At 44.0% G+C, this 25,588-nt stretch overlaps 1 protein-coding gene across 11 annotated transcripts in view; it reads right to left on the bottom strand.

Moving 5' to 3' along the window:
• Positions 1–25,588, bottom strand: part of ART3 (ADP-ribosyltransferase 3 (inactive)) — a 159,959-nt gene that overhangs the window by 11,455 nt on the left and 122,916 nt on the right. For 7 of the 11 annotated variants that reach the window (XM_069092058.1, XM_069092012.1, XM_069092015.1 and 4 more), the window contains 4 exons: positions 10,106–10,183; positions 5,155–5,860; positions 949–981; positions 81–113 (listed from right to left, as the gene is read on the bottom strand). In XM_069092058.1, coding sequence (XP_068948159.1) covers positions 81–113; positions 949–981; positions 5,155–5,860; positions 10,106–10,174 — 841 coding nt within the window. In that variant the 5' untranslated portion in view covers positions 10,175–10,183. Of the gene's footprint in view, positions 1–80; positions 114–948; positions 982–5,154; positions 5,861–10,105; positions 10,184–19,039; positions 19,343–19,448; positions 19,587–20,418; positions 20,566–25,588 lie in introns of those variants that run through there. The other 4 variants (XM_069092022.1, XM_069092028.1, XM_069092043.1 and 1 more) reach the window with 3 other exon arrangements.

Here is a 25,588-nt window from a genome sequence, read left to right as displayed (position 1 = left end):
AAGAGATGAGAGGAAAGAAAGGAAAGGGAAGGGAAGGAGAGGACAGCACGGAAGAGAGATTAAAAAAAAAGATTTCTCACCAGGGAAATTGGTGTATCTGGACTTAAGTTGTCCTGAAACAAACAAAACAGATTTTTGTTGCATTTCACTTGGTCTAGGAGTCAGTCAAACTGAGTCAAGAACACTTTATGAGTCCAGGACTTATGTGCTTCAAATGACCCAATAAAATGTGGATGAGCTTAAATGAGGAGCTTATCTAGCCACAAAGAGAGAAATAAGCTGGGTTTCTGTTATTCAGAAGTGTATCTAAGGGGATGCCAGCAAAGAACCTACTTGTAAATTGAAACTGACCCCCAGCTAAAGGAAACCCTTAAAGACTGAGGCCAAAGTGGTGTCTTTATCCCAGAAAAAGTTTTCACAGAACTGTCAGATCGGCCAGACCCTCCTGGACTCTCCGTAACCCATCTCTCAGCATCTATTTCTCGAGGTTTCCTGAAGAAGCCAGACACACTTGTCTACATTGCCCTTTTTTCTGATAAAGTTAAGTCTGGGGCCTCACATTTCATATCCCACTCTCTGATACCCTACCCCACTTCTTTATTCTTCCCCAAAATTTTCTTTCTTAAAACCAATCAAACATATTAGCTTGAATTCTCCCCATGTATTCTACTACCCCGAGAGAAGCATAAAGCCAGGGATACCCCTTCTTCCTAATACTGTTCCTGGCAGGGGAACAGGATGAAAGTACCTGGCTGTCTCTATTACAGGCCCTGGGTCTAAGCACCCCTTCTGGTGGGCGTTATAGCAGCGCATAAAGCAGCCTCTGCCTGATGGACCCATGGAAGCAGCAGACTTAGAGAGAATCCTGGCCAGCCATCTGAGAGCTACTGACAGAAGATACTGATGAGATTCTAATTAACCAAGAAAATACCTTAAACTACATCTTACCAGTGCTGTCAACACAGTTTTCTGTTTTCAAACCTGAAACAAGAGAGAAACATCATTTATCCTTATAGTGAGAAGACTGCTAGCTAAAGCTACGAGCCCTGGCCAGGGAGTCAGGAGAGCTCTGGGTTCAAATCCTTGTTTAGACACTTGCTAGTCATGTGATCACAGGCCAATTATTTAACCTCCTTGAAACTCAGTTTCCTCACCTGTAAATGAGGATAAAAAAGCCAGTGATACCCACCTCAAAGGGTTATTGTGATGCTTAAATACATCAAAGCACTAAGTAAATGTCTATATAGATTATTATGTGATCTACCACAGGATTTAATAAGACTTTGGTACCAAATAAATCTGTGAGCACCCAGTGTTGGGGCTCCAAAAGTAACCTTCTTAGTTAGGTATATCAGGACAGAGACAATAATGAAGGAGCGCTTTCATTTTTCACAGACATTTTCCTCTATTGTACAGAGTATCTGTCTGGATGAATGACACCATTTCCACACAGAACGTGGTCACTGCCCTCAGAGCAGGGGTGGGGAACCTGTGGCCTCAGGATCACATGGGGCCCTCTAGGTCCCCAAGTGCAGCCCTTTGACTGAATCCAAACTCCACAGGACAAGTCCCCTTAATAAAAGAATTTGTTCTGTAAAACTTGGACTCGGTCAAAAGGTTGCACCCAAGGCCACATGTTCCCTACCTCTGGCCTGAAGCATCCCCAGGCTTGCCCCACTCTGGTTCAAGGAGACGCCCTAGGAGCTTGGGGACACGCTCACAGACAAGTAAGTTTGTACTTCAAGATGACAGAGTCCCCTTATTGTCTGCGTCACCGGAAGAGCCGGTCTCAGTAGTTACACAAAAGGGGATATCCACCCCTCAGTAGGCATCTGAGCGGCTCTGAGGGTATTCCTGAGCTTGGGAAAAGGGGGCTGGAAGCAGGCCCAAAGCTCCCTCACGTTAGATCAGAGGCTGCACTAGGAGCAAGTTCCTTGGAAAGGCCCCTCGGCTACAAAGAATTTGAATGTGTATTTAAATTCACTTTGCTTTTTGACCCACCTTCAGAAGATAATGATGATTTTCTGTGAGGACAGACTCTTCCCAGCCCCCAGGAGTCCCACTCTGGGGGAGGAGGAGGGCTCCGAGTCAGCCTCCTTCATGACTCCCCCAGCTCTGCATCTGACTCTCTGGACTTAGCCACCTGCCCCTAGAGGGAGGGCCCCTTCACTCCTCTTCCTGCTTTCCAGGTCTCTGGATTGGGTTGTCTTCTCCCGCTAGAACCTAAGCTCCTTGAAGGCAGGGAATGTATTTGGTTCCCAGTGATCAGCACAGTGCCTGGCACACAGTGGGTGCTTAATAAATGCCTGCCTGAGGGATGGGTTATGCCTGTATGTGTATGTACAGAATCTCATTGGATCCTCACTGCTCAGTTTTCTCATCTGCAGAATGGCCTCTGAGTCCTGTGAGACTATAAGTGCACTCCGGCCTTTGCAGAATCACCACAGACTCTGAGCTGAGTCAGAGAGGCACGTTCCCAAGGCAGTGCACAGGTAAGGTCAGAGGGTCAGAGATGGGCAGGAGAGGTATCATCACCTCATTTCACAGAAGAGGAAGCTAACCAGGACAAAGGCCCAGGATCCACAGACCCCAAGCTGGGATTCAGCCTCACGTCTTCTGGACTCCCGGCTCTGCATTCTCTCCACTCAGGCATTAACTAGCCCAATGGGAGGGACAAAGAGGAATTCCAATGAATCCAGAATCTTGGTTCTAGGCCTGAGGGAAGTCACTGACCCTTCTCAGCCTCAGCCTGTGGAAGAAGGGAGCTGAACAAGACAGCCCCTGAGGCCCCTCCCAGCTCTGAACCTATAATCTTTAAACCAGATCATACATAAAGTAAATAAATAAAGCCCCACAAACCCAGACTGGGCTGGCTTAGAATCTGTGATAATTTTACAGAGGCTGGAGTTCACTTCAGAGGATCACAGGATCCAGTGCTAGAAGACCCCGTAGAGGTCCACTAGTCCAACCCTTGCCATTCTGCAGATAAAGACACTGAGGCCCAGGGAGGCTCAGTGATTGTCCAAGGTCGGGCAGATGAGTTAGTAATGAGCTAACATCTGATTCTCAGTTCTCTGACTCCAAATTCAGTGTTCTTTCCATTACAACATGTTGCTTATATTAAAATACGGTTGTTTTTTTTTTTTTTTGTGGGGGGGGAGGGAAGATTGCTGAGAAACAATGTATTTTGTTTACTTAAAGCATTTGTAAATACTTTATATTTGAATACCAAATCATTTTAATATAGTCACTAAAAATACTCTCTTAAAATGAATAAATGAACTAAAGTTGCTTATTCTGCTTAAAGTTACTTTATAATCAAACTGATCTTTCCAAATGAGTACAAATTAGTAAAAAGTGTGGTACGTGAAACGTGACATTTTTCTGTTTTTCAGACAGTGGAGTCAGATATCCCCTGAATTTAGCTTCTGCTTTTCTTCTGCCTCCACACTTCCCATGGTCTGCCCAAGTGACTGGCACATGCACACAAGGCCACTTGCCCAGCGTATGGGCGTCTTCCTTCAGGGAGCACACAGAACTGTCCTACCACAGGATTTGGGAATCTTTTTCCTTTGGCACAAATAAAAGAATTCCTATCAAGTTTTTGCCGCCTCCAGTATGCTATGGCATACATACATTCATGTAGTTCATTTACCCATTCATTTGGTCACCATTATAATGTGCCTCTTATGTGAAAAGCATTATTAATACATATTACTTGGTATAATGGCATACCATTAACATTTGACATGTAGATTTGGGGTTGGGGGAAGGAGGGGTACAAAGATCACAAAGTCATGGCCCCTGCCCTCATGGAGTTTTACAAGCTTTGATAAGCTTTGATGAGTGCAACAGCAAGCCCTTCTCAGAAGACGTTCAAGTGTTCATATACAAGTCAGCCCATCCTTTTGGAGGACCAGATGCCTGGCTCTAAGCCCTGTTTGCCCTGTCACCCTTTGGACTGAATTACTCAAGAGTGGAGTTCCATGAGCTACATCCTTCTTATGTTACAAATGAGGAAATTAAGGGCTAAAGAAGAGAAGTAACTTGCTTAGAGAATGCAGCTCAGGCTCAGAGACAGAAGCCAGGTCTCCTGAGTTCATAGATGCTCACGCCGTGCCAGTGGAAGGCATTAATGCCTACCCGCTCTCTCCCTAGAGACAGAAGATAGGGCACTGAACTTGGAGTCAGCTGACTGACAAACTCGAATGACCTGTATATATATATATAAGCCTAAAACATGACAAAAGTGACCAAAACTTCTGATTCAATCCAGCCGCATCCTCCTCGTCCTTATGTTTGAGACTCATTCACTGGTACAGCCTGGGAGTTCAGAAAGTACTTCAGAAAGCACAGCGCTGGATACATAGCAGGAGCTTCAAGGACTGACCACGTGGCACTTACATGAGCGTCCCTTCTTGTGACTGGAGATTTATAAGCCTGGGAGGCCAGGCAGACATGGGGGATTTGCTCTTTGACTCTAAAGGAAATGCTGAAGACCTTTTATAATCCAGGTGGCACACTGACATTTTTTCTAGTAATCTGAATGATAGAAATTAAAACTGTATCAGCTACTAATATAAAGCCTCTGATACCTGCAAATTGATGCTAAAATTCAGGTCTTACCCAAGGAATCATGATGGCTAGGCAAGAGACTGGAGAAATGACAGGACACAGAACTGGAAGATGTTTTAGGGATCATTTTGCAATAGGGAAACTGAGTGCCAAGACAGTGAAGTGATTTCACCATGGCTACACAGGTGGGAGAGCTCAGCTGTAATCCCAGAGCCTGAGGCCAAGTCACGTGTTTTCTAGGGCTAGAGCCCTACCTCACAGGGCTCCTTGAAAATATCTAAGCCCTCATTTGTCTCCTCTTGGGCTTTTTCAAAACAGCAGTTACAGGCTCACAAAGAACCCAGGCACTGACAAAATCTATTGGCTGAGGAGATGGGCACAAGCTTCTAGTTACTGGCGTCCAGGATCTCTGAGTTCTGCAACTGTTTTCAAAAGGGGGCCTACTCTGAACTGGTCAGATGAAAACACGTATCCAGGCAGCAGAAACTCTCCTTGTCAATCCCACCTCCCTCATAGCCCCGGTCTAAGAAACCCCTTTTCATGCTCCTAATTTCAGCAAAAAAGAGCAGACCCACTTACCTCCCAGATATGCACAGTCAAAATGGCTGCAGGTCTTGTTCATGCTTCTAAGGACAAAGTTGGTTTTATTTCCTTCCTGGGTCAGTTTAAAAACCTCATTCAGAGGTATTAATATGCCTCCATTTACCGAATCAGAAACTATTTCTGTAGAAACGCCAAAACACGTGTAGACAGTGAGCAGTGTTTCTAAGTCAGATACAGGTTCAGGCTTGACGCTGAAAGAGGTGAAATGGGCAAACCTGACCTCCTCATGTCCCTGAGGTCCAGGTGAAGGAAGACGGCTTTTGGTGTACACGGGACGCCCGTAACTCTGCAAGCACTCTTGGCTCAGAAGCTGCAGGGCTCTTGTCAGGTAGAAGTGTAAGGCTTTGAATGGAAAGCCGTAGATATAATCATCCCGAGATCTGCCGGCACTTTCTATGGCCGAGTTGAACTCCTGGTAAAAGGGGGTCTGCCGCTGGGCCTGTGAAGCATACGCTATGAGGGCTATGCCATGGCTGTCCTGAAAGCCTGGAGGGAGCAACAGCCGGGTCTTCCTGAAATCCCACTGGGATGCTGCTTCTGTCCACACAGAACCGAAGAGCTTATGGTTGGTTCTTTCCTCAATGAGCAGCTTGGGAACAAATTTGGTCTCCATTCTTTCAGCACACTTCAGATATTGGTCATCAAAAGTATCAGTAGACATGCTTAACGTATGACCCTGAACCTAGAAGAGGAGAGAAAACAGACATTGTGGAAATGAGAGACATTATGCCCATGACCTACTTTCCTGTCTGCCATCCCTCAAAACAGGGCAAGAACCCTCAGGTCCCCACACATTCACCTTCAGAGACTGTCTTTGTACTACAGCAAATGTCTCCCTTTTATCCACCATGCTGTCCATCATTAATCCATTAATAAACACTTACCATGTGCCAGACACTGTACTGGGGCTGGGCATACAAAGGAAGAAAACACTAACTCCTGCCCTCAATGACTTTCCATTTGAATAGGTGAGACATCATGTAATAACTAGGTGTGTGGAAGATTTATACAAGGCAGATGGAAGGCAACCTGTGAAGGGCAGGTGTCTGCAGCTGTGGGGACTGGGAAGGCCCTGCATGGGATGGCATCTGAGCTGAGCATTGAAAGAAGCCAGGGAAGCCAAGAGGTGGCACTAAGGGAAAGCCAATGCTGAGACACAGAGATGGGCAACAGCACGTCAGGAACTGCACCCAGGTCAGTGTAGCGGGGTCAGACTGTGTGTGGAGAGGAGCAGGGTGTTAAAGACTGCCCAGGGAGGAAGCGCCAGGCTAGAAGGAGCTTTAAACACCAAAGAGAGGGCTCTGTTTGATCTTGGAGCAAACAGGGATCCACAGCAGCTCACTGAGCAGGGGGTGATGTTGGCAGCCAGGAGAGGATGGACCGCAGTGGGGAAAGATGAGACAAGGAGACCAGCTGGACCGATGTCATGTCCAAGGGCCTATACCAGGGAGGCACCTGTGAGAAGGCAGAGAGCTGTGGTGAAGTAGGAAATCTGTCAATGAGTTTAAAATGAGAGGAGTGAGAGGGAGGCACCAAGGAGGACACTGAAGCTCTGAGCCTGGCTGCCCAAGAGGATTGGGGGGGCCCTAAACGGTAACAGGGAGCTTCAGGGGATGGGGCTCTGGGGGACAGATGAGCTTTGTTTCTAACATGTTCAGTTTGAGATGGCTATGGGACACAGTTTGTGATGTCCAAAAGCCATCTGGTGATCTGTAACTGGAGCTTAGGAGAGAAATTCAGGACTGGATAACTAGACATGGGAATGACCGCTGAGCCCATGGGGGCTGATCAAATCACCAAGGAAGGTGCTACTGAACGAAAAGAGCAGGCAGTCCAGGGCAGATCCCACAACTAAAGAACCAGCAAAGGAGGCTGAGAAGGAGTGGTCAGACAGGGAGAAACACGGAGAAGGCAGCAGCAGGAAAACCTAGAGAAGACAAGATCTTCAGCAGAATATGACTGACACTGTCAAAGCTCCCTGGAGGTCAAGGAGGACAGAGATGGAGGAAAGGTCATCGGACCTGGTGATTAAGAGAGCACCTCGGACTTTGGAGAGGGTAGTTTCAGTTGGATGATGAGGTTAGAAGCTAGACTACAGAGCATGTAGCCGAGTGCTGGGAAAGGAAGTGGAGGTCCCTAGCACACACAACTTTCTCAAGGAATTTAGCTGAGAAGGGGCGGAGAGATGCAGAACAACAGCTAACAGCAATGGTCGGGTCAAGTATGGGCAGGAGCACTCTGCTAGAGAAGTCAGGAGATGGAATCAAAGATTGTGTGCAGAGGGACTGACTCTGGCAAAGGAAAGGGCCCCCTCCTTCATCCAGAGTGAGAATTAAGGTCCCACAGATGATTGAATAAGAGAGTATTTGCATGTCTGAATCATATTCAACTCAATTTTAAGAGTTTATTAAGTAACTACTAGTACAAGGTATTGAGAAAAGTGCTAGAGACACTACAAAAACAAAACCGTCCTCGATCCTCAGGGAAGCTGACATCCTGCGGGGGGTACATAATATGTACGCTGATAAAAAAAGACAACATGGTTTGAGGAAAGAGAAAGAAGACTAACAACTGCCAAGATCAAGAAATGCTCATTTAGGAGATGGTGCTCGAAGTGGGCCTTGAAGGAAGGTAGGGAGAAGAGTTAGAAGCACATTCTAGGCAGAGGGGCAGCTTGTATGAACCCCACCATGAAGGGGTTTGGGAGCATTGGCTCCTCCCTAGTTAGCCATACCCTTTCCACTGAGTCACAAGCACAAGCCTCTCATCAGCTGTCCTGGGGATCACATCTCAGGTAAAGTCCACAATGTCTCTTCTTCAGCTCCCCAAGAGCTGGTTATGGAGACGGGAAGGCAGTGCGTCGTCAAGAAGCAATGGGCTTAGAGCCAGAGGACCTGAGTTCTCATATATGCCCCCTTATAAAGCAGTAAATAGAAGAAAGTCTGGGTTCATGGGAACTCCGCTATGCTACTGGCTGGCTACATGTCTCAAGCTTCTCAGGGCCTGTTTCTTCATCTGTCAAAGCAGGAAGATGACCTAGAGCACAGAGGGGTGTCAAACTCCCAACCCACCCCTGAGCGCAGGCCAAACCGGATTAAAACGTAATTGAGAAATCATTTTTAAAATAAATAAAATACAAGAAAACACAGGTAAGAAGCAAATGTGTGGCCCACAGGGATCCTGTGTACAACCGGTTTGGTAGTGTTTTGTCTGAGCTTGACACCACCGGTCTGGACGATGGCCTAACATCCATTCCAATTCCAGTATTCAGTAACTCTGTGAACCAAAGTGCCAGGGAGGTAAGTAAAACCTGGGGCTCTGAGGAGAGGTTGGAGCAAACAGCTGGACAAGCCCTTGTGGACACTGTCGTGTAGTTGTGTTTACAAAGGATGTTTGTTAGAGGCTCTGAACGGAGGCTGAGGGACCAGGAGGAGTCTCCTGAAGGCTGAAAGTGGCTGTTCTTGTCTCTGTGGTTCTGGAGAATAACAGCTATTCCTTTGATAATAACACATACATAACGCTTAATTTTAACATTCCAAGACCATTTGAATTAAAATTTCCTAGAACATAGAGTGCTTGCCTTAAAATTCAGAAAGTTCTTTTTCAGAAAGTTCTCTTGTTTGCAAGAACTGTGTCTGGCCTGGGCCTGGGGCAAGGAGTTGGAAAGCGCTGGTAAGAGAGGAAGGAAGAACTCCCATAGAGCAGGATGTGTGTGGTGGCAGTATCTCGATGATGCCGATAGTGAAGAAAACTTAATTGTATATCGTCCTCATAACCTCATACATTCTCACACACTTTCAGACAGATGTCACATCTATTATCTCATTTTGTAGCCACAATACTCATGAGATGGTAAGAACAGTTTTTCCCATTTTACAGATTATGGAACTGAGGCTCAGTGACCTTACTGAAATCACAAAGCTAGTTAGTGCTAGACCGAGAGCTAAGCCATCCAGATGACCAAATTCTGAGCCGCCTAGCCTGAGAAGTCACTTGGACACAGGCATCTCCATGTCCTGCTCTCTCTGGTAAAGCAGTAACCAGAAGAAAGAGGAGGCTACAGAACAGGGGGATGCCCTTCTGGGCTCATCTCAGACCCACCCGTGGGGCCAAGCTCTAGCAGGACCAAATGTCAGCTACCTCCAACCTCACACGTGCTATTTTCCTGCACCCTGAGGAAAGTACAAACAAGACAGGGACCGAGAGAACTGTGGACGTTTCCCTGGCTCAATCGTTCAGCCTGGGGCACGATGTAAGCCACACTCCCACTCTATCACTGGGCTAAATTAAGAACTCATTCATGTTCTTTTGGCCAGAGGCCACAGCTGACTGGATGTTCAGAACAAAGAGTACCTTGAGTTGTGATTTCACTCACACCAGTGCTCAACAAGAACTAAGGGGCTGGAGAGCTGAGGACAGACAAAAAAGCTTGGATGGACAGATCTGACAGTATATTCCCTTCTTTATGTAATAAAGAAAACCAACTATTTAACAATTAGAACCCACACTTACAAAGCATGTTAAATAACGATGGGCAGTCAAGTGTTATTAGCCCCCTTTTACAGAAAAGGAAACTGAGGCTCAGAGACGCAAAGTACGGTAAAATGACTGCACTGAGGCAGTTAGTAACTGTCAGAATGAGGACTGGAAACTAAACTCCTTGATACAAAGTCCTGAACTGGCTTTAAAATATATAGATATCTATGTCTACACACACACACACACACACACACACTGTTTCTTTGCTTTGGCAAAATTCCATGATCTCTCCCATTTATTCCTCTTCTGCTCTCCACCCTCCTCTCCCCCCAGCACCATTCCTCTTCCCCTCCCCTTAAAAGGCTCAGGAAAGGTTACCTGGAAGCTTTCCATCCCAATAATCAGTCACAATATCCAAACCCCTTGTGCCTAGCAAGGCTCACTTTACCTGAAAAATTTCCATCAGGATCACAGCTGCCAACATCACAGGGCCCATTTCAAGGTGGTTTGTCTTCATTTTTTACTCCTAAATAAAGAGAAATAAATTCAATTTAGTAATGTTTTTTAAAGGGAATATTACAAGGTGGGGGGCAGGAGATGGAATATTTTTATTAGTGATAGGAATGAAAATCTGAGCAATGGAGAAAGAGAAAATGGATTTTGTGAGGTGTGGTAGCTCTATGGTTATGACTTTTCAAGATAAATAACAGTATTTGGGAAGTCACACTTCCTTAGTTTCTTATAAAAGGAAGAATGGTGATGAAAGGGGAAGAAAAATGCCAGATATGGAATTGTGAACTTTGGATCAATGTCCCTTACACATCTGAAAGGCTTCTGTTGAACAGCCTAGGTGGGAGTGAATAGCCAAACAATTAATGTGCTGTTTAACTCCTTATCTCATTTCTCCTTCAAATAAAATGATTAAAAAGTATTTAAGAAGGATTTTGTAAATTGGTTAATAGCTTTTTTTTTTTTAGAAATATACCTACCAGACATTCCAAAACAGATGTCCCACAGGCACCTCAAATTTTACCTGGCTAAAAGAAACCCCCTTTCCCTCCACCACTCTCACTAACTTTCCTCTTTCTGCTGAAGGCACCTCCATTCTTCTAGGGACACAGGTTCAGAAGCTCAGTCGTTCTTGGCTCCACACCCTCCTCTCAGCCTTCCTTGAGTAAGGAACCACCAACTACCAAATCTTGTCAATTCTGCTTCAATCAGTTCATAAGTATTCTATCCCTCCAATGCACAAGGTCCTAAGCCGGGTGTTGGGGTTCAAATGCAATGCTTCAGACAGTGCCTACTTACAAGCCAACTGGAGAGACAACATGTAAATGGGTCAGTTAAGATCACGGCATAAATGTGCAGAGAAGTGCAAATTAAGAGAAGAGCACTTAACTACAAGGCAGTCGGGAGGGAAGGCATTACCAGCTGGGGGTATCAGGAAAGGCACTAAGTACAGATGGTGCTTGAGCCCTGCCTGAAGGAGGAAAGGGATTCCATTAGGTGGAGGTCATTGGAGGGGAGATAAAGAATCATGAGGACTTTTTTTTCAAAAGTTTGTGAGGGAAAATAATGTATAATGAGGCTGGAAAGACATTTTGGGGTCAGGCTGTGAAGAGCTATGAGAATTAAAGGAGTAATTTACTCTTTTTTTTTTTTTAAAGCAATTGGGGTTAAGTAAGTTTCTCAAGGTCACAGGGCTGAGGCCAGAAACAATCTCAAGTTTCCCGACTCTGGGGCTGGTGCTCTTACTCACTGAGCCACCTGGCCGCCCCTAAGCAATTGGTATTAAGTAACTTGCCCAAGGTCACAGGGCTGAGGCCAGAACCGGCCCGAGTAATTGACTCTTGATCCTAGAGGCAGCAGGGAGCCATTAGAGTTGACTATGAGAGTGATGCGGTCATATTGTACTTGTGAAAAAGGAGAGGCCCGAGGCAAGGAGAGCCATCATGAGCTGGGGCAGTAATCTGGCTAAGAGGTGATGAGGGCTGGGTGAAGGGAGAGGGCAGTCAGACACAGTAGATGTGGAGGCTGAGACAAGTTCATGTTGTTCACACAGGCTCCGTCTAGCTAAGGCCCTCATCACTTCTTGCCTTCACTATGTCCAATGGGATTCTCCTAAAGCTCAGGCCTGACCTCCTTACTCCTCCACTCAGTAAATGCCAGGATCAAACTGCTTTATTTGGCATTTGAAGGCTCTTCACGGCCAAGGCCCCACAGAGTCCGGCCAGAATGGCCTTGTGGCTGCTCCTTGACATGTCACGCTATCCCCCCTCTTTAGGCTTGTGGAGGGGCTGTCTTCACTCCCTCCTCATCTCTGACTCACAGACTCTCTAGTTTCCATCAGAGATTGACTGAAGTGCCTTCTACAGAAGGCCTTTCTTGAGTGCCCAGGTGCACACGTATCCTCTCCTTGAAGATAGATGATGTTCTATTTTTGTCTTTTTATTCCCAGCACCTGGCACACTGCCTAACAAAGAGGAGAATAATGGAATTCCTGAGCTGTTTGTGCCACTCAGTGTTGAGAGATAAGGGAGGTGAAGCTCTGTCATCTGCCCAAAGCCATGCATACCTCTAGTTAGCAGCAGAACTGAGACTGGCACCCAGGTTTGTTAACACTTGGTTCAGACCTGTCACTGAGGAACTAAAGCACCAACATGGGTACGGATAAACAGACTCTGGACACCTTCTTTTCTTCCCTCACAAAGGGAAGAAGGGAGAAGGATTTATCTAAGTGAACCTGTACTTAAATACTGTGGCCATATTCTCTTCCTTTCTCAGGCAGAATCTAAGAAATATCATTGTCAACTGAAAACACAATCCGGTGAAATTGGTCACTTAGGTCTCTAAGGTTTGCAGTGGGAGGGTTTGATGGAGGGCCACGCCCCCATGAGACCTGTAAAAGAAAGCTAAGTTCCAGTCAGTCAGGCCCAGGGCCCTGTGGAATGGGATACCTGCAAAAGAAGATCCAGCTTTCTCTCTCCTTTCCCATCTCCTTGTCCTTGTCCAGAAAGGGACACTCCATATAGCAGTTTCAGAGTTCAAGATGCAGTACAGGAAAGTGTTAGACACATACAGAAAGGCATTCACTTGAGGCAGGAGCTGGGCTTTTGGAAGCAGAAAAGAGAGCAGGCTATGGATGCCAGACAGAGCTAACTCTAGCATTTAGGAATGTAAGTGCTGAGAACACAGCCCAGGAGTCCCGTGGAGATGCCTCACCCCCAGGAGCAGGGCAGCTTAGAGAGGACTGAACTCCGAGGTCTGGAGCTGTGGCCATGTGTGTTCTTTCCACAGATGCCTCAGAGCCCTGTCTGAACCCACTCCTCTCATGGAGGCTGTATGGGATGGCAGAGCAAGCCCCAGGACTGTGCAGGAAACACCCTGTAGAGCCTATTCTTATCACACTATCTTAGCATTTGCTTTGGGTTAACTATGTTTACTGGTTTACTATTGACGGTAAGTGGTTGTGTTTGTCCTTGGTTTTTGAAGAGGACCATGGCATCAGGGAAACGATGACATGACCCACAGTTGACTTGAATTTGAGTGAGGGAGGGCTGTGCAAGCTCATCGGCCTCACTTTCTCCTCCAGAGCCATCTGGGTCCAGTGACCAGATATTCATCACGATGACTGGAGATGACTCCTTGATGGCACATATACCTGAGCAGTGACCATCTGGGGACATACCCCTGCAAGCATGACTGAGAAACTGGGGAACATCTAAGAGGCAGCAGCATATGTAATTCTGAGTCTTTGGTGGGAAAGGAAATAGTAGCTGCCCTGTACCTTGTGTAGTTTGTATTTTTAGTACTTTTCTAGAAGGAATTTATATATTAATATTTTTTGGTTAGGCCTTAGACATGAATCAAATTTAAGTTTTGTTTAAGGGATTATCCCCAGAATTCTACTCTGAGATGTGAATGCCATGAACCAAAGACAACAAACAAGAATGTCACCCTTCTCTTTCGAGGTTCGGCTCCTCTCTCTTCCTAGCCCAGGACAGAACCTGAACCTGGTCTGCCTGAGCCTCAAAGCTGTGACTTCTTGGAGGGAGAAGATGCCCTCTGATCCCTGGGCCACAGGCACTTACAACATCAATTCAATTCACCTTTTACTAAATACCTACCATATTTAGAACACTGATAAGTATAGAAAGTGCTAAGATTTATTACTTGACCTTGTGGAATTTATAGAATATTCTCTTCCTTAATGGAATTTATGATTCAGCAGGATAACATTTAATGGATACAGAGACAAAAAAAAGAAACTGCATCCAGGCAGCTTACATTCTCCTTGCATTTTACCAACAAAGAACAGCAGCAAGAGATAGAAAGAGAAATTCCACTCTAAACAGTTACAGGTCTACAACATAGGAGGCCACCTACCTCCATCCCCCATTCAACCCCTGCCGTTCTGCCAAGTGATAAGGGGAAGGCACTTAAAATTACCCAAGTAATGAAGGCTTGATGTAAGAGGCAGCCCCTGAGGTGAGCTATGGTGAAGGAACTCAGTTCAGGTCATAGCTAGGGTAGAATACAGACTTTTTTGAAGGGGAGGTAATAATATTTAGCTATGTAATATTTTATTAGCATTAATGTAATTAAATTACATATTGTTATATATTAATATAATATTAGCACAGTGCCTTGCATCTTGTTGTTGGGTTGTTTTTGACTCTTCACGACCCCATTTGGGGTTTTCTTGGCAAAGATACTGCAGTAGTTTGCCATTTCCTTCTCCACCTCATTTTACAGATGAAGAAACTGAGACAAACAGGGCTAAGTGACTTACCCAGGGTCACCTAGTCAGTAAGTGCCTGGGCCTGGACTCTGTCCACTGAGCCACCTGGCCACTCCTTTGTAAAGTTACTTTTCTAAATTTTTGGTTCATTTTTCTTACTTTTTGGATTTCTGAATATGAAAAAGATCAACAATCACAAGCATTTCTATATACAAGGGGAAAAAACGGACTGTTTGTGAAATTGTGAACCTTTATTCTATTATAGCTTATTTCTTAAATACCTAATTCAGCATGTCAGTTTTTATTTCATGCATTCTATTTTAATGACAGGGGTTTAAGTTCTGATTCTGACATATACTCACAGCATGACCCTGGATAAGAAAGAATTTAACTTCACCGTTCTCTGGGCAACCATCTATAAGAACATGTAGCAGAGAAGTGCCCTGGTAGAAAGGGCTGCACCCTGGAGCTCCTCATATGAACGAAATCACAAATCTATTCCCTTTCTCCTTCCACATCAGAAACTCACTGTGTGACCCTGGGCAAGTTTCTGTCAGACCAGTCTGTTCTTGGTAGTTAAGGGTCTTTCTTTGGATTTCTCAAACACTGCGTTTCTATGTTTGTTCACTTCTGGATGTTTCTGTCTGATCTATGCCCTGACTGGCCTATTTTTTTTTTTTAACAATGACTGAATGATTTTAATGATTACTGCTTTGTAGGATAGTTTCATATCTGGTACTGCTAGGTCCCTATGCTTCACCCTTTATTTTCATTATCTTTCTTGAGATTCTTTATCTTTTGTTACTGAAGATGAATTTCATTATTTTTTTCTAGCACTATAAAATAATCAACCTTTGGTAGTTCAATTGGTATGGCACTGAGTAAAAGTAAGTATTACTGTCATTTAAAAATATTTTAACATTTATACTATTTTATATTTACATTGTCCAACCATGGACAATTAATCTTTTTCTAGTTACTTGAGTCTATTCATTTATGTGAAATGTGTTCAGTTGTATCGATATAGATCCTGTTCGGGTCTCAGTATGTGGTATTTCATTAACGAGGTATATCCTTTCTATTTACATTTTGCCTTCTAGTTTTATCAAATCTCAGTAACATTCATTTCTAATTTCTTCAAATATGGTACCCAAGCTTTTTGGGAAGGTTTTTGTTTGTTTTCTTCACATTTCAATCTTTTAATTTTATTGTAATATTTCTTATTGTATAAGGGAGTTGTTTGATCCATTCTAATTTTTGAGGAATTCACTACTCTAAGCTATTGATTCTTTGCTCATGAAAGATGCCAATACCCTTGGCATCCTGCCTCATCAGCATCCTCTGTCCTTTGGCTCTGAGGGTGGAGCCATGAAATCCAAAGCCTCCACTTAGAGAAGGAACTCGGCTCTGAATATCTGCTTCTTTCTCACTTGGCTGCACCGCTCTGGGACTTGTCGGACTTTCCCCCATGCCTCACATCTGGATACCTTCCTTGCTTGTCCTTCCTTGCTCCCTGATCCCGACTTTCAACTTCCTTCTGTATATTCTCTTCGCCTTTTAGAATTAAGTCCCAGGAGACCAGAGACTGCCTTCCTTCCTTGCATTTGTACCTCCAGTGCTTAGAACAGAGCCTGGCACATAGCAGGTGCTTCATAAATGTTTACTGAAGGACCCGCTGGGTTCTTATTTCACTTATAATTTCATTTTTTGATCTCTCGTTTCATTTCTCCTAGGTATTCTTGTAGTACCATAGCTGTGGAGTTGTTCTCTTTTTCTACAGTGTTTAGTCCCTTCTGCTTTTTACTCCTATGTCTAGCCTTGACCAAAGGTGAGGCTGAGCTCTCCCACTTCCTGCATTCCTGGGGAGAGTGGTTGGGCCTGTTTGGTCCTGACCTTTATTTTCTGGGTTCCTGGTTTCTTCTTCACCTGGTATGTCTATACTCAGAGCCCTAGTAGATTTCAGGTCTCCAGCCATATCCCCCACATCTTCTAGGTTCAAAGTGCTCTGGACTACAGAGCCTTCTAGAGAATCTCAGGTCAGAATGCTGTTAACTCTCAGTGCCCCTCAGGCACACCCATGTCAGAACTGTGGGTGCCACATCACACACCCACAGGTTTCCAATCTTCTTGGAGCTTCCCCATCCAAGCCCTCCATGTTTCCTTCCTCTGGGTGCAGGGTGGGCTTCAGATGTCCCTGGAGTGTCACTGGTCTGAGTCCTGGTAGGCCTCCAGTTTGTTTCAGGCCAGCCTATAGGATTCTGGCTGGCTTTTTGTGTTGTCTGAGCTAGATAATGGCATCTTGATCATTATTCAGGGAGTGGATTACTCAATGAGTAATGTGAGGAGGTGGGATTAGTGTCCCCTCAGCTACTGCCTAAGTATTCTGATTGGTCCACAATTCTAATGAGGAGATGGGGTGAGCATGTGGCAGCTGCCCCCACTTTACTCATCAAGAGGAGATGGGATTAGCAAAGGAGAGATATAAGGACTGGCCCCCAGGGCAGGCTGGCTGCATGTAGCCAAAACATGGGGTCACTTACTATGACATGCACTGGCTGTGTGACCCTGGGCAAGTCACTTAACTTCTGTAATGCCTTAACCCACTAAAGGAGGAAATGGCAAACCACTGCAACATCTTTGCCAAGAAAACATCCACAGGGACATGAGGAGTCAGACACCACTGAATAACAACAACAAAGTTACATACAATTATTTCATGCCTGCCTCTCACTGGGTCATTATGAAAAGGCTCCATTATATTCACTTGATTAAATCCCTAGTCTGATAACTAAAACAAAAGAGAACTGGGATTACAGAGGGAACTAGGATTTAGAGCTGGAAGAGATTTCAGAAGCCATCTGGTGTAATCCCCTCATTTTACAAATGAAGAAAGGATTCCCATTTCCCAGGTGAAAGGTTTGAGATGGTCTAAACAGCCAGTGTCTGAGGCAGGATTTGAACCCAGTTTTCCCCAACATTGAGTACAGCCTTTTATCCACCAAGCCATGGCTGGAGCCAGACTGTGAATGGCTTGAAGTGTGTAGGTAAGGCGGTTCTCTTTTATCCTAGAGGAAACAAAGAGACACTGGAACTGCTTGAGCTGGGGAATGACACGGTCAGACTTTCACCTTGGCAGCTGTATGAAAGGCTGCAAAAAGAAGACTCACCTCGAAGCAAGGGGACTGATTAGGGTGATGTGGGTCTGAAGGGGAGTGCTGGGTGAGACTGGGGTAGTGAGGAGACAGAATTGGCAAAATTTGGCAAATGACTGGCATTAGGCGGTGGGAGAGAAAGGCAGAGATAGAGGGACAAGGACACAGAGAGACAGAGACAGACAGAGACTGAGAGACAGGGACACAGAGAGAGAAAGAGACAGAGACAGAGAGACAGAGGGAGAGGAGAGGAGAGGAGGGGAGGGGAGAGGAATATGGAGGATGTCTCCTAGCTTATGAATTTGGGTGACTAGAAGAACATGATGATGGTCCTCATCAGAAACAGAGAAGTTTGAAGCAGGGATGAGTTTTAAGGAAAATGCAGTAAGCTCTCTGTTAAACATTTTGAGCTGGAGCTATCCAGCAGGCATTAGGTAATGCTATAAATAAGTAAATGGGGAAGTACATGCAAAATATGTGTGTGTGTGTGGGGGGGGTGACACTGGAGGTGAGAAAAGTCTTTAATGATGAAGAGAAAAGCATTAACGAAGGATTCCTGGAAGAAGTGGTTTTTGAACTGGGCGCTTATCCTCACACTTCTAAGAGCTTTCCGAAACGATTCACTAGGAAAACACTACCCACACAGGGAGTGAAAAGATTCCTTCAAACTCTCTGCACACTGGGGTCAGTCCCTTGGGGTGACAAAGACTTGCTGGTAATTGTGGCTGTGGCAGGAGATTATCCCAAAAAACCCACATCCAAAACGAAGACAAGACTTGGGAAAAATGCAAGCCTTCACTCCCTGGGCCTGGAGGTGGCGACATGCATCACATAAAAAGCCTGTAAATAGGCCTACAAGTTCTGTATTTAATCTGTGTTTACAAGATTGAAAAAGTAAAGTGGGCCCTTGAAAACCTCAGCTGGCTGAGCCATGAAGCCGAGGCAGCACGCTTCTCATTTCTCTTCCCTTTGTCCATTTTCTGAGGTAAAATGAAGTAGTTTAACTCTACAGCGGGTGAGGGTAAGGAGGAGTAAGGAGAGTGTGGGAAAGAGCTCCAGATCCGGTCTGGAAAGCCTGACTCTGACATTTAGCATGAGATGACTGTGAAACCCATTATTCTAAGCCCTAGGTTTCCAATTTGTAAAACCAAGATAACAATATCAGTACGACCCGCCTCAAAAAGGTGTGAGGAATAGACAATATAATACGAGTAAAGAGCTGGACAAGCCACAAATATCCGTCAATATTAATGACAGTCCCAGAGATCCAGCATCACAGGGGACTGGCATTAGTTCCATGACACTGCAGTACAAATTTTCATCCCACTTCAGCTGTTTCATCAAATACATAAAATTGTAACTGAACGCCCGACTTCACAGATCACTTTTTTTAAAGTTCCCTTCACTTGCAACCAGCCCCAAGGTAATAATGATATCTATAAAGACAGCGCTTTGGGGGTTTGCAAAGGATATTATTCTATTGCATTACCTCAGTTGATTCTGACAAAAACTCTTCAAAGGGCTGCCTTGAAGGATGAGGAAGACAGAGGTGGCTTGCCCCACTCACAGAGGGTGATTCTCGAGGCAGATGTGAAGTTCAGCATTCTTTCCCGATCGCTCGGGAGGTGCCTCTGTCACAGTGGAATGTGAGATTGGAGAAGGAGAGCAAGAAGCAGCCCCAGGAGCATGCAGTGCAAGCACCTCATCTAGGAGGAAGCCAGTGGCAGGCACACCGGTTCACGAAGGGCAGCAGCGGCAGTGCTAGAACCCAAACCCAGGTTCTCCGACTCCCAAGTCCAGGGCTCCTCCCTTTAGGCCTCTTTACTCAGATCTGGGCAAAGATACTCCTAGAAAACTCCCATTTCTTAGGCTTTATGTAAAGAATTTTAAAAGTTTACCTTGCTTTTGGCCTTTTGGGGGAGGATGACTGCTTGATTTTAAGTTCCCAATTGCTTCCCCAATTCTCCCAGCTAGAGTCTGGCCTTCCAATGTGGGGTGAGATTTTGTTGACAGTGATAACTGAGACAGGCAGGACTTTTCTTTTTATAGATGACCCCCAAACAGCTTGGCAGTGACAACCGACCCTTGCTTGGCCACTGCTATTTAGACTGGGGCCCCTCCCTGTGCCTTCAATCACAGTGATGGATGGGCCCAGGATGTTTCTAAGCCATTTAGGATTCTCTGACCACACTGCCATATTCCTTGAATGGCCAGAAGCTGACCGGATAACTTCCTTTCCTGTCCTTTGGATTATGAAATGCCATCCTAGGAAAGAAGCTAAATCTAGCTAGGTGCTTCATGTAACCAAAAAGCCCTTTCCCCCTAAAACTGTCTAGCACTTGCAAATTAAAGTGTCTGGCTCTATAGCAAGTTCCCAATTCAGAAAGTAAGACTGGAAAATGAGTCAATAAAAAGAGATAAAGAATTTATGATGCCACGAGTGCTCAAGACACAAACCCAGAAGAGAAGAATAATTCCAAAGCCTCCAAGAAAAATATCACTTATCCATAAGAACACTTGGAATATAGAGAATGAATCAAGAGATTTTAATAAAGAAATTAAAATGCTAGCATAAATGAAAATGCCAAAGGAAAGAACTGGAAGAGAAATGAGTTATAGAGGAGACAAGTGAAGAGTTAACACCTCTGTCTAAAAGGTACAAAACCTTGTACAAGTAAGACTCCCTGGAAACTGAGATGGGAGCAAACAAAAAGGAATAACTCTACAAGGCAACAAGAAGCACTAAAACAAAGTCAAAAGATTGTGAAAAATAGAAAAAAAAAAACCCATAAGAGATCGAATAATAAGAACAACTAACCTGAAAAACAGATGGAGGAGAAATTATCTGATAATCAGTGGATCACCCACCTGAGAAGTAGCAGTCATGTGAGATGGCAGCTAGGGCAGCGGGCCTGTAGACAGGAAGAGCTGAGTTCAAATCCAGCATCAGACACTTATTAGCCGGGGGAAGTCGCTTAACTCTCTTTGCCTCAGTTTCCTCGTCTGTAAAGTGAGCTGAATAAGGAAAGAGTATCTTTGCTGAGAAAACCTCAAATGGGGTCACAAAGAGTTATACCTGACTGAGTGACAACAACCTGAGACCTGTGATTAAAGAAAATCTAGATGTATTTCAAGAAAACATGAAAGAAAAATGTCCACAATGTGTTAGAATAAGAGGGGAAGGTGAAAATAGGAAGAATCCGTCCATCATCTCCTAAAAGAAACCCCCACATGAAAATTCCCTGGGAAGTAAAAGGGGGAGATGGGAAAGAGAAAAAAAAATGCTAATGAATGAAAAAAGAATGTAAAGAAAACAAAAAGGGGAAAAGAAGGGAAGACACACGATTATGGTGCCTACTCTATTCCAGGCACTATGCTAAGCACTTTTTTACAAACAGTATTTTAGTCTTCACAACAGCCCTATGATGAGGGTGCTACTGTTATCCCCATTTTACAGCTGAGTAAAATGAGGCAAAGGTCCCGAGACGTGCCAGGCATGCTTGGCTAGTGCGCGTCTGAGCTCACTCCAGGCCTCGTGCTCTCTCCATTGCGCCATCTAGCGGCCTCACAGAAGGACCTGGACGACCACTATAAAGCAGCCCTATCTGCTCCCTGCCGGGATTTCAGCTGAGGCTTCTTTCCTCCATGTGCCTGCCTCTCTTCCCCCAACACACCTGCCCACGTGCTACAGCTTTCATATGCCTAGCAAAGCCCCCTCAAATCCTTTAAATCCTGAGTTCCTCCATCTACTCCTCAACTCCAGCTCATGGCTCAGGGAGGATTGCTGAGGGCCATCGCTTTAACAATCCATACTTGGGCGGCACTTTCTAAGTGTAGAGGCAACGTAGGAGGCTTTTCTGACTGTCTTTAAACTCACCTCCATTTCAAGTAAAATGAGCTGTCATGTCCACTCTGCCATATTCAAGTCTGTCCTCTTCCTAGGAGGTCTGCAAGGCTGGCCACAGAGAACAAAGCTGTCCTGCCCTATTCCCCAAGACAGATGTGCATGACAGCAAACTCTCTTCTATCTTACCGAACCCAACAAACTGCCCTGCCTCCTCTCCAAGGCCAGCTGCCATCCAGTACGACACTCTGGCTTTTTGATTCTATCTATGCAACCAGAGAATTATTTGAAATCAGAGCTCACTTATCTGACAGAAACTTTAAGAGTCAATTGACCTCTCCTTATCTTGGCATGAAATGTATCAATAAAGCTTCTTATTGACTTGTGTCCTAAAATTGTGAATCTGAGGTTTCTCTGTGATCTAAAGGAAACAAAGTGCTATCCTCACAATAATTTTGCAAGTTAAGTAGTGTGAGTATTATCATCCCAATTTTGCAGAGAAAAAAACTGAGGCTGAGGTAAAAATGATTTATCCAAGGTCACACTCAAGTCACTGGCAGAGCTAGGACTCCAACCCAGGGGTCCTGGTTCTATATCTAATAATCTCTCCATTATACCATGATACAGCACTCCATACATTATTGAATTAACAGTCAAGCAGGCAAGTTAAAAACTTGTGGATTTTTGCATCTACTTCCTTGATCATGGAATGCAGACTCAATTAGAACTGTATATGTCAGAACCAGGAGGGACAGCAGAGATCATGCGGATAATTTTTATCACTATATGAATAAGCAAACTAAGGTGGAGGAAAGCTAAGGGGCTTGCAAAAGCTCACACTGCTTGTCTATAGCAAAACCACATCTCTTGACCTTGGGGAAAGATATCGGGACACAAAATCACATGGGAAAAGAAACTCTAGGACATGGCCCCATGGAAAGGAACCAGAAATTCCATGAAGGGTCCTACAAACTGAGACTTAGATACACCAAGAGAGGGAACAGGCCTGGCCAGACTAGACTGGGAGATCACTCTTCTCACCTTGGTGAGCACTTCTGAGTAAGGAGGGCTAAGGCCCTGCTCTCCCTTACAATCATGTCTTCAAAGATCAAGAAAGAGTACCAGCATGAGGAGTGATTAGAAAGTCTAAGGAGTTAGCCACAGGCTTCCGGGACTCAGCAGTGCTCCAGCTAGGAAGGCACATCTTTCCAGCACGGGGACTGGGCAGGAGCCTATGGCAAAGTACAGAGCGAGGAGCAGGAATGGGGTAAGCTTACATCTGGGTTGTTCTTATGCAAGAACGGGGTCACAGATCCAGTGCAGACTAGGGCTGAGGCCTGCAGTTGAGTCACTTGAGCAGGAAGTGCTGACCAGGTGCAAGCTTATGGTTGTGGTACTCTAAAACCATAGAGCCTTCCAAATAGCTGACAGGGACTGGGGCCAACAGTTGTCTACTGAAGCTCTAGCCCAAGGGAAGCTGACAACTGTGGCCCAGACTGAAACCAGGACCTGAAGCCTACAGAGTCAGACTAGAAGAGCATAGATCATACCGCGGCCTTTTAGGGTATACTAAAAATTTGTGTCTATGTAGTCCACTCCTTAGACCCTTGAATAAAGTATTCAGTACCTGAAGAAAGCAGTGGTGTCCCCTCTGATAATATATGTCAGACCAAAACAAAGCTCCAACATGCCCTCCAGAACTGCGAAGACCCCAAACCTAATACAAAGTCCCATATCAGGAAGTAAGGCTAGAAGAATGAGTCAAGGGAAAAAAGACAATCGCAATTAATAGCTAGTATGATTCCAAGGATGACCAACACACAATCCCTCAAGAAGACAGCCAGTACTTGTCAAACTTTTAGGTTTCAGAAACTCTTCATTCTCAAATGTTTTGGTCTCAGCAACTCTTTACACTCTAAAAGTTATTGAGTACACCCTAACGAACTTTGTTTCTGTGGTTAATAATTATAGATATTCACCGTACTAAAAATTAAAATATCTTAGTATTGTTATTAACATAGTTTTAACCTCTTGGATTCCTAGAAAGGGTGGTCTCAGGGACCTCTAGGAGTTCCTACGCCACTTTCAGACTGACTGCTCTACAATATCAACAAGCAAAGTTTCAAAGAAAGACAGTTTAGCTACAAGGTCAATTAGAATTTCTTGAAAAAATTAAGCAAAATTTGAAAAAAAATGTTATCATTATTGGAATGAAAAACTCTACAGGAAGAATTAAAAAAGAAACATAACCTTAAATGAAAATGAACATATTAGAACAATAAGTATAAAACCTCCTTCGAAGAACAGACCAACCGTAAGTTAACGATTCCATGAGAGATGTAAAATGATATATAAAAGAAATATTAAAGAAGTCAAAAGATTATAAAAAAGAAAATACATCATACCAAAAACAACTGACCTAGAAAAAATTTCATAAAGATCACTGAATTACCCGAAAGTCATGAGCGAGATACCTTATTTCAAGAAATCATGAATTAAAACTCCAGACTTATTAGAATCAAAAAGCACAGTGAAAAATAGAATCTGCCATTCTTCTAAAAATAGCACCAAATCAAAAATTCCCAAGAATGGCATAGTCAAAACCTTAAAGATTTCATGATAAAAAAAGAAAATACTACAGTCAGAAAGAATTCAAGTACAGTGCAATCATTTAGAATCCATGTACCATGATAAAGGAGAGAAGAATCTGAAATATGATATACTAAAGGCAAAGAGATAGGCTTACAAATAAGAAGTTTTTACCTAACAAAATTAAGTACAATCCTATAGGGGAAAAATAAACCTTTAATAAATTAGAGGACTTCCAAACATTCCTGATGAAAATATGAGAGGTGAGTAGAAAAACTGAATTACAAACACTGAATTTGCAAACAATTGCAAACGATACTGAATAAATTTGAGAATTTGGAAAGGAGTATACAAGAATAAAGTTCTTACATTCTAATAGAGGGAGAAGAATCAAATGCTCTCTAAGAATCCTTAAGTCATCAAGGGTCATAGGGGGATTAAATAAGATATGGGGACTGGAAGTGGTTTGGGAATGTCTGATGATCTTAAAAGAAGAAAGGAAAGGAAGAGAAAAAGGAATACACTCAGAAAGAAAGAGGGAGAAAGGTAGGAACTTTTTTGGACATGACCAATTTGGGTCTAGGACAATATCAGGGGGCCAAGGGCAGAGGCAGTAACAGTGGTGTAAGGCCGCAGCCCAAATGGCTAAGGGAAGCTGAAAAGTAAAGCACACAATAATTACTTAACATGTGTCAAGCATTATGCTTTTCAATAAGGATTTAAAAAAAAACCTACAAAAACAATGAAACATTTTCTGCCTGTGTGCTTATAATCTTGCTGGAGTCATAACATGTATGCACATAGGCATATACTAAGCAAGCTAAATTAAAATGTAAATAGCAAAGATTTAAGAAAATTAAAATACAATAAAACATAGAAAACATTTTAAAACCAAGGTAGCGAGGATTCTTATTGTGTGGGATGACCTGAAGTGAAGTTTCCTCATTCTGAATGTCATACATTCTTATCACTTCCTTATACTTTGTAACTAAGTTCAGTATTGTTTTCCTATATATATGTGTGTAAGTCATTGTGTATATCAAGGTAATATAAGAGCTACTGAGTATTAACACAACTGATTGGATTAACTATTGAGACCAAATTAGAGGTGGTTCTAGTTTGGGGGAAGGAATGGTAGTGTGAGCGGTAGCAAAGGGTTAAATTTCTATAGAACTGCAAGAATTGCTGAAACAAGACTACTGATAAAAAGTATCAGACAGTAGCCTTGGGAAGAAGTTTGAGTTCCCAGAGAAATCCTAGATAATACTAAAATGAAATAATGTAGATAAAAGGAGCTGACAGCAGCAGGTGGATTTGAGCAATCAGAAAGCAGACAGCGGCCTTGGGACACTCAGGCCCAGATAAGGACACATCTAGGTTGGACTGAAGGGGGTTCAGTATTCTGAGGTTGTAACTTCTCTTGTGTAATGGACCTCATGTATTATGTATGTTATCTAACAAGATTATAGCCTCATTAGTAATAATTAGGGTAATGTTTGGGAGGGGCATGTAACCCTTGCTTATTTAACCCAGTTTCTGCTCCTGTAAAAAGGCCTCCTCTCTCTCTCTCTCTGTCTCTCTCTCTCTGTCTCTGTCTCTGTCTCA

Source organism: Petaurus breviceps, unplaced genomic scaffold (assembly GCF_028583685.1).
Source record: "Petaurus breviceps papuanus isolate PSGF00001 unplaced genomic scaffold, PetGlider_PUasm1.0 126, whole genome shotgun sequence".
Taxonomy (NCBI): domain Eukaryota; kingdom Metazoa; phylum Chordata; class Mammalia; order Diprotodontia; family Petauridae; genus Petaurus; species Petaurus breviceps.
This window is presented reverse-complemented; position numbering and strand designations above follow the sequence as displayed.